The 10,000-nt window shown below is 37.0% G+C and overlaps 1 protein-coding gene across 1 annotated transcript in view; it reads left to right on the plus strand.

Annotated features, from left to right (window-relative positions):
* Positions 1 to 8,124, plus strand: part of LOC125036192 — an 8,158-nt gene extending 34 nt beyond the window's left edge. The window contains exons 1-8 of the mRNA XM_047628636.1: positions 1 to 652; positions 2,137 to 2,724; positions 2,826 to 2,982; positions 3,231 to 3,330; positions 3,990 to 4,094; positions 5,984 to 6,144; positions 6,516 to 6,620; positions 6,853 to 8,124. The exon at positions 1 to 652 is cut by the window's left edge and continues 34 nt beyond it. Of these exons, the coding sequence (XP_047484592.1) occupies positions 391 to 652; positions 2,137 to 2,724; positions 2,826 to 2,982; positions 3,231 to 3,330; positions 3,990 to 4,094; positions 5,984 to 6,144; positions 6,516 to 6,620; positions 6,853 to 8,017 (2,643 nt within the window). The 5' untranslated portion in view covers positions 1 to 390 and the 3' untranslated portion in view covers positions 8,018 to 8,124. The remainder of the gene's footprint in view (positions 653 to 2,136; positions 2,725 to 2,825; positions 2,983 to 3,230; positions 3,331 to 3,989; positions 4,095 to 5,983; positions 6,145 to 6,515; positions 6,621 to 6,852) is intronic.
* Positions 8,125 to 10,000: the final 1,876 nt, after the last annotated feature.

Raw genomic sequence — 10,000 nt, forward strand, 5'->3', positions numbered from 1 at the left:
AAGAAGGGTTTAATAAAACCATGTAAAACGAGAAAGAAGAGGAACGACAGCAAACAGCGATATAGAGAAAAAGAAGAGAGTCAGGGGATGTACACCGATTTTAGTTTAAGGTCTTGTAAACGAAGAAAGAAGAAGTAAAACACGATGATGTACGAACAGAAGTGAAAACCTTTTTAAAAAAGATTATCAACTGCATGAAGTTGGTATATTGGTGAACCTTTGTTGTCATAAACAGGTAGAGGAAGCAGAATCAGTGACTTCGAACTAAGAAACCCCAGATGATACCGTTTTCGCTAGCGTGAAACTTCAACACCAACCAAAGCAAGGGGAAAGGGGGCAGCACGCCGGAGGACATGTACTTTTCTTGGACGAGTCAGCTTCCCTCGCAAGATGGATGTGAAGAAGTCGATTTGCTACATGAGCTTGGCCGATGCCTTCCTGAGCCGGCTGAGGAAGGAGGCGGTGAACAGGACAAGGAGCAGGATCATGAAGGGTGTTGGCGTGGAAGTTCTTCCAGTCAGCCAGGACAGACAAGATTTCATTTATGATTATCTTACCAAACTCTATGAGCAAAAGAAAGGAACGTTCAGTAAACCCAAAATTTTTGCAAGACAGACAATATATGAATGTGAAAGGAGTAATGCTTGTAAAGGTAAGTTTTTTTTTATTTTTTTATGAGACAAGGGATAATATGGAAAAATCAAAATATATGCTGCATTCAGAATTCCTCGTCCAACAAGCTGGCCAAGATAGACAAAATGTTTTGACTATTTGGAACCCTTATTTTGGACAAGGACAAGTTGTCCATCTCATCCATCTGTTCTCCTTTGCAGCCAGGCAAGCAGGAGGAGATGATGTCACAGTAGCATTTGTATGATAACATAGTGAATGTTTACTTTCGAGCAGGTTGCATTGCGGCCAATGAAGGCCTCAGAGGTTCCAAATGCAGCCTCGTTGTCTTGCTAAACTTGATAAGTTGTCTAGACTTGCAAAACAAGGAGTTCCAAATGCAGCAGTATTTGAATATAAGCATGTATATGTATGTATGTACATATATACATATACATATATACATATACATATACATATACATATACATATACATATACATATACTGACACAGGTTTTGAATACAGTGCTATTTAACCTTTGAAAATGTTAATTTCTTGCCTTGCCCTATATGCAAGCCGGAAAGGCATCAGACTTTTGTATAAGACCAAGGTCCATTTTGATCTTTTGACACCAGAAAGTGTGTCACATGATGGTATGTCCCATAAGTATTGAGCAGTTGAGCATCTAAGTTGAAAAAAGTTACTCTTGCTATAGAAAAGGGAGGGGGAGAGGGATGGAAAGATAGAGGGAGAGAGCAATAAAACATGTTTCTATGTGTATAAAACATTTTTAAAAAGTAGTAAAGCATGAGACAGTTATGTAAAATGTAATACTGTTAATGTGGCACTGTGGGAAGAGGGTACAAGGGCTATACAGTTGCATATAGAAGAGTTGGGAGTATAAAGGGTATTTGGGAATGTGATGTTTGTGGAAGTGTACATGTTATACAATACATTTTTATATTTACTATGTTCATTCACTGAGACTCCATGAAGTGCTTGTATAATTGGCTTGAGAAGATGAAAGACTAAGAGGGAATGGGGTAAATGGGGTGAGTTTAGTGGGCATAACTGGAAGACTTTTGTCAAAGAGTACTTGAATTACTTCCTCACACCCCCTGCCTCCCATTGACAGTAAAAAGAGTATGTCAAAACAGCCCACCAGGTTTTGAAAGACTGCTCAACTGAGATTGCATGCAATGGATGTTTAAAGTAGTTACTTGACAGAAAAAATTTAACAAAATAAACTTGTATGTTGCTTTAACTATATATGAACATTATCACCAATATTAATCTCTGGAGTTTATATGATTTGCTTAGAAAATCTCTTTTGAATGCAGGAAAGGGACAAAAAGTCTTCATGTCCTGGAATTACTGTAGGTCTGACAACCATTTTACAGGATGTAAAAAGATCTATCACTTAATTAGTTTAAATGAAGGAATTATCACAAGCCTGTATCTATTAAAGACCAAAGATTTTTTCAAATGTGTGACCATTTATTGTTATTCATAATTTACTTTTCAGGAAATTCTTCAGGAGACCCAACAAAGACGAGGGCAAATGGTTGCACTGCTTATGTTTCATTTATGTTTGAAGAGGGGGCAACTATAACAGCCTGCATCATTCGTTATAGACTCGTTCATAATGGCCATGATCCAACCAACAGGGAAGAGTCAAGGGTCAGTCGCATTGATCAGTCGCTGAGGCTTATCATTGAGTCACACTTGAAAGGAGGCATGAAAGTGAGTGATGTAATGAATGAAATAGCAAAATGGAATAAGTCCCATAAGCATACTGATCACAAGAATCGACGGTACTTTCCTTCTCGGCAAGATATCCAACAGCTTGCTCTTTCCCTAAAAAAACCTGTTAAAGTACCATTGAATAACAGCCTAGAATCTAAGAAGCCGAGAAAATATGACACACTTAACAAAGACAACGTGACACGACTTCTGAGAACAGAGTACCGGGAGACTTGTGTTTATTATCAGTCAAGAACAACTACTGGTGCCAATCCACGGCCATTGATGGTTGTGCTCCAGAACAGTGAGCAGAGAGACATGTTCAATCTGCATGGACAACACCTAGTCTTTATTGAGAAGAACTATGAAGGTAAGTCATCTTTCAGTCTGTATATGCAAATAATTTCCTTTTTTTTAAATATTCAGACGAGGGTGAATTCAGTTATTTTATTGTATTTTATGAAATTTCAGGTCTCAGACAGTATGGAAATGCAGTCTATGTATTAGTAGTGAGGGACAACCAAGGGAATGCCTTTCCTGTTGCTTATGTTATTACAAGCTCTGATGACGGTCACACATTTACTCAGGCACTAGAGAAGCTCAGATCCAGATGTCAGACAAATCCAAAGTAAGTTTGCTTCCTATTCCTTGAAAATTAATAGGTTTCTTCAACTGAAGAATGAAAAACATTCTTCATTTTATTTTCCTAAGACTGTTAAGGCCATTTTTAGACATTTTATTGATTTCATTGTTAAGGCTATTTTATTACTATTACATTATATTGTAACATATTGTATTTAGGAAAGTGTAATTCTATGAAACTGTAATATCCCATTCTTAAATTTTAGGTGTTTTTAGAATATACCATATTTACAGAATATTCTTCTTAGATCGAGAGCTGCATAGTTTTGCAGAAGCAATATCAACCATGTATCCAGATAGTCTCATCCTGATATCATGGCATCAAGTGGCTCAGGCATGTATAGGAAACCAAGATTTGAAATAAATTCTAGTCATGATGAGGGTGTCTCTTTCATTCCCTCTTTCGTTCTCTCTCTCTCGTTCATTCTCTCTCTCTCTCTCTCTCTCTCTCTCTTTCATTCTCTCTCTCTCTTTCATTCTCTCTCTCTCTTTCATTCTCTCTCTCTCTCTTTCATTCTCTCTCTCTCTCTCTTTCATTCTCTCTCTCTCTCTTTCATTCTCTCTCTCTCTCTTTCATTCTCTCTCTCTCTCTCTTTCATTCTCTCTCTCTCTCTCTTTCATTCTCTCTCTCTCTCTCTTTCATTCTCTCTCTCTCTCTTTCATTCTCTCTCTCTCTCTCTTTCATTCTCTCTCTCTCTCTTTCATTCTCTCTCTCTCTCTCTCTCTCTCTCTCTCTCTCTCTCTCTCTCTCTCTCTCTCTCTCTCTCTCTCTCTCTCTCTCTCTCTCTCTCTCTCTCTCTCTCTCTCTCTCTTTTCCATGCAAGCCAAAAGTCATTTCAGATTTTATTGGTTGTTTGTATACATTGCATAAGTATATATAGGACAAATGAAATACATAATTACTTATGCTTGTGATTTTTAATGGAATTTGAGGGTAAGCTATTAAATTTGAAGTAGAGGTGCAATATGTAATATCTTGTGTACACCTTTCAGGAAGTTCATAAGTGGCTGCAGACATCTCCAGTCTCAGAGAAGGAACATGCAGATGTCCGCCGAGTGCTCATCCACTTCATGAGTGAATTGAAAGGAGCCGAAACGGTAATATTGGATACTTTATATGTTTACCTTGAATTTTTTTTTAGGTGTTTAAATGTAAAATGTAGGTAATTAGGTCAACATTCTAATAGTGATGGTGATGATGATTATAATACAGGTAATAATATAGTGGTACTAAAAAAAATTTTGCTACTTTACTATGCACTGTGTAAAAATAGGAGGAAAATAAAACAAAGCCATATTTACATACACCTATATATCAATTGCTTAACCTTATGCTACTAGGAAAATGTAGTGTTCCCTCGAGCTCTGAAATGTCTCTATGCCTCCATCATTCCACAAAAGCACAACTAACAAGGAGTCAGCTAGTGGACCTCATAACCTCACCTCATTTCACCTTCCCTTGAGAATTTGGGATTTTTTTTTTCTACTTATATCAATAATGTTGCTCTCATTATTATTATGATTATAGGTATTTTGATTATTATAATGTTATTAACCTTGCTAATAGCAATATAAGATAAAAGAGAAGCTTTCCAAAAATCAAGGAAAGAGTTTAACAGGTGAGATAAGTATAGTCTGTTCACTTAGCTCTGATAGCTGGAGCCTCGACACGTTTGAAACAAGGCTGTTCATTGGTCAGTGGAACTCTGAAGATCGTCATAAATTTACAGTTTACTTATTTTTACTGATATCTATGTGAGTATGTAAATTCCTCAACCAAAGAGTTTACAGTTAGGCTATAGAATAATTTCCATTCCCAAAGAGAAAAAAAAAAAACTGTAATAAATGTAGAGGTTTCCAAGAACATCAAACTTGATTATATAGGTTTATAAAGTGACAAGTGATGTTCAGAGTAATCACAAACATATAGGTGTTCTTAATCATCAAGGTTGCTATGATCTCAAAATGCAATATTGTCAATTGTACAAGTTTGTTCTGTAAATATTAGATAATTGATGGTTTTCTTTATTCTGTACATAATTAGTATTTGTCTTTTCACGTACATTTGTAATTTATTTTGATCCAGAGATGTGCTACACCTCCCCACTTTAAAAAAAAAAAGGAAAATAACAACATAGCTTAAACAAAACAACTACCACTAATTATAGAAATAATGCTTATGCAACAGACGAAAGTTTAAATTAACAAAACATTTAATAAATGTATTTTGGCTAAATACATAATTATTTGTATAATTACTCATTATTGTAATAATTACCAGAAGTAAAACCAAATACCTCTCTTTTATTTTATGGTAACAAATAACAGCCATCAGAATACTTTTGGGAAAAAGTCAGTTTCATTTTTGGGTTCAACAAACTAAACGGAAGTAGAGCTACCTGGTTATACGTACCTTTAATACTCCTTGGTGAGTAAGTACTTTTGGAGCCATATATGTGTAACTACAATTAATAAACTGAACTCAGTGGGTATGGCAGATTCCTACTTACTATCCCAGGCAGCATCAACTTAACAACAGAATATTTGATATGGTTTGGTGATATTGTAAATTTGTTTCTCCCAATTTCTTACTGACAAGCTAGTTTCATAGGATCATGCTGTTTTGGATGTCATTGGCTTGATTGCTGATATAAGTAATTACTCATAATTACTTCATAATGGTTCTGCAGAGTTATATATCATTTATTATGAGTAGATTAATTATGGTATAGTATTAGGAATATGTATTGGTTTGACACTGATTTGCCATACAGAACGTTATATTTTTTTGCAATGTGTGTTGAATATAAATTTGTTGGATAAAAATCTACCACAAATTATTCCTCAATATTCTTTTGTTGTAAAGAATATGGTAATTCATTTTAATCATATATAGTAAAGCAAAAAGAAAAAAATATGTTGCTTTCATTGCGAGAGGAAAAGTACTGTGCTATGAATAAACTGATACTGTTATCCTCCCTTTTCAGGAAGAGGAGTTTATTTTCATTGTGAGTGAGATGGAGCAAAGAATAGAGTTTGCAGCCTTTACTTCCATGCTACAAGCTGACTGGTTACCATGTGCTGAAAAGTGGTGCGACTTCAGTCGAAACTGTTTTTATGACATGGAGGCAAACTCTCTCATTGAAAGGTTACTGTATTACTGATGTATATACTTTGCTTAATGTATTCATGATCTTTTCAGTTTTGTTTGTGTATTGTTTAGTTAAAGTACAGTATTAAGTGCTTAGTGTTCTTATAATATAATCATTGCATTAGCATATTTTTTTGGTCAGAGCCCATTACTGATAAGAGATGATTGAACAAATTTATAATTTTCATGATTCTATCAGGCCATAGTGAGAATGATCGAGCTAGCTAGAGAGACAGCTAGAGATGGAAGGAGGGAGACAGACACGATAGAGATTAAGATAGGAGAGGAAGAGAATACTCGTTTCCCATACTTTCCAAAAGTAGTGTCACAAATAGAGCACTGTATTTGATACAATACTTTTTCCACAGATTTTTCCTGAAAATCCATCATCAGTTCTTAAAGGGATTGCATACAATGAAGTCATTAGAAGAGTTACTGAGACTGATTGCAGATAATGTCATGGAACACAGAAAGTAAGTTTCTGTGGTAATCATGACAATGAAACTATTTCATTTACATAAATAAGTACAGTTACCATGTGTTATGCCAGTGTGATTTTGCCTTGTGTTTGTGTTTGAATTCATTGAATGGATTGAACATCTTATTACTTCTTATACAGCTTTCACAAGCATTATCTCAGATTTTCACAGCATTGAACATCTCGTGGAGTTCATGTGATAATAGATGCAATTTTTATATTTTCAGCTTTGTTGATGGAATGGTAAATATGTCCATTCTGATGGAAGGAACAGCAAGTGAACAGGCAGGAGTACTACTGCATCAGGGATGGTCACAACTTGTTACTTGGCAAGGACACTGGATGGCTCATGTCCCATGCCATAATATTCCAGAAACTTTGTACAGAGTAAATCTTGTCACAATGGAGTGTGAGTGTCCCACTCTTACATATTTAGGGCCTTGTCTGCATTTGTGCCTCCTGCTTATGCTAGCCCAGTCACGTGAGGGATTAACACCAGAACAAGAACGTCACAGGTTGGCATCAGAAGCATATGAAAATTCAGATTTCATAATGGATAGTGTAAAATGCATGACTTTTCACAATGGTATTGTCTGTGTGACAGAATTAGGTAATAGAAAATGTACTTGTGTGGCAAGTGCTTTTGATGTTGAGTGTGTTGGAAAAATATTATTGAAAATAGCTGATGGAACAGAAGAAGCTGTTACTTACACAATCCCTTCATCAGTGGTTTCAGCTTCAAAATTTGAAGGAAACAGTCCACCCCATATAGTTTCAAGTGAAAGTGATGTGCAGTTTTCTGGTAGGGATGGAGACATATCCTCCTACACTATCACAGTATCATCCCAGCCAGAACGGTCTACTATTCCATCTTCCACACACTCACTGAAAGTAGAAAATGAGAAACCAATTGTTATACAGACTCGTTCCAAGGCGGAAACTAGGGCAGACAACCTCTTCCAAAGACCGAAGAGTAAAAGTATAATACTGTGCGATCAGAATTCAAAAGGGAAAGGAGGTATTAAACAAGAATTTCCCATAGTCCCTAAACTGTCATCCCAAGAAATCATTGAGAAGCTTTATAAATGGTCTACCTCCAGCAGCTTTACCGATTCTGAACCTCTAAATGAGATGTTACGAGATATCCACAACCACGTATGGGAAGAACAGTACCCAGTCCTTTCAGAAACACAAGCAGTAAAGGTGAATACATGTAAGAAACCAGTGGATCCCAGTAAGAAGAAATTGAGGGCAGCTGTTAGAACTGTGAAGAGACAGAGGAACGTGGATGACCAAGAGGATGACCAGATCCTAGCCGTTATCCCGTCCTTGAAGGTCAGTAGAAGTGGAAGGCAAATCAAGATTAAAGAGGAACCAGATTTTGTTACCTAGGATTATGGTGTTGTTAATATGCGTGTGCAATTTGTTTTATAGATTTTCTAATTTGATAAATATGGAGAGAAGTTTTGTAATTTATTGTATAAAATATGTTATTTGAACTTTTCTTTTCTTTTCCCCTTTCCATGTAACTGTTCACTATTACTGATTTCATTAGGCATGGAATCTGTTACATTTGCAATTATTATAGACTACATAGATATTTATTAGAAAACAGATATATCATATGAATTTGCCACATCACATTTATGTATGTATCATCTGTGTGTGTGTGTGTGTGTGTGTGTGTGTGTGTGTGTGTGTGTGTGTGTGTGTGTGTGTGTGTGTGTGTGTGTGTGTGTAAATATATATTTATTTATTTATATATATATATATTTATATATTTATGTATATATGTATATATATATGTATATTATATATATATGTATATGTGTATATATATATATATTATATATATTATATATATGTATATTATATACATATATATAACATATGTATATATATGCATATATACATATGCATATACATTCATACGTATATATATATATATATATATATATATATATATATATATATATATATATTATATATGTGTATACATATATATATGATACATGTGTGTATATATATACATATATATATTCACATACAGACATTTGTATGTATGTATACATATGTATATGTATTTGTATGTATATGAATATATACATATATATTATACACATATGCATATTGATATACCTATACATATACATATACACACACACACACACACACACACACACACACACACACACACACACACACACACACACACACACATACTTACATACATACATACATCTCACTTAAGGACAAATCACTAAAAACGTGATAATTCAAAGGAAGACCTCGAAGAAAAAGAAAAAAAAGGAAGGGGGGGGGGGGTTGGTTTGCGAAGTTCTAGCTTCGCCCGGGCCTTCTAGATATGGCCCGGCCTGTGTCAGCTTTTTTACGGCTGTCTCATTGACTTGTCTGACACTCGGTGCTTACCGTGGCGGCGGGATTGCCAGCAAGCGCTCCTGCCGCCATGGTGTAAGCATTTCGCATAGCCTCTTTACCAGCACGGCGGCTGTTGTGGGCGGTCCATGTCTCAGGAATTGTGTATGGTTACAATTTTCTAGGTAGTGGACTAGTGTGGCGTTCGGCTCGCCGTAGTGCTTGCAGCACCATTCATCGCGTTCGATTGTTGGGATAATCTGCCATGCACAGTGGTAACCTAGGCGCATTCTGTGAAGAATGACTTCGGTACCTCTGTTGCTTACTTCAGAGAGTGCCAGTGGTTCAGAGCCTGTGGCGTCTGAGTACCAGCTGGCCGAGGGGGAGGTTCTCGTTTCCTCTCTGTGGAGCTGCCGTAGGAAGGTACGACCGACCAAGGCACACTTCTCCATAAGTAATTTTCGGCTCGGTTTTATCGTCATGGGATTTGGGGGCATACCCCTGCCAGCGGCGGCTAGTCTGTCAGCAAGCTCGTTCCCTCTGATGCCGATGTGGCTTGGGACCAAATTGATGATAATTCTTCTACCCTGAGCAAGAATTCTCTGTGCCATTGTGAGAATCGTGGTCAGTAGGTAGATGTTGTCTGTGGGTGAGCTGTGCTGAAGACAGTCAATGGCTGCCCTGGAGTCTGTGTGTATGACCACGTGTCCTTCCCTTAGGGACGCGTGGCCTAGGGCTCCCATGATTGCAACTGCCTCTGCCTGTAGCGAGGAGGCGTTGTCTGTTACCCTCATGGATCGCGTGGCATCCCTAGCTGCAAAGCCGGCGCCTGCAGTGTGGCTCAAGGGATCGACCGATCCATCCGTGTAGTATGTTCTACTACCCGGAGGAGTGATGGCTGCAATGACCCTGTGGGCTTCTGCCTTTAGGCTAGGCATGGGGTATAGGCTCTTTTTCATTGACAGGTTCATTATGTTGAACTCTATCAGGCTCAGTGCC

This window comes from Penaeus chinensis, chromosome 20, assembly GCF_019202785.1.
Source record: "Penaeus chinensis breed Huanghai No. 1 chromosome 20, ASM1920278v2, whole genome shotgun sequence".
NCBI lineage: Eukaryota > Metazoa > Arthropoda > Malacostraca > Decapoda > Penaeidae > Penaeus > Penaeus chinensis.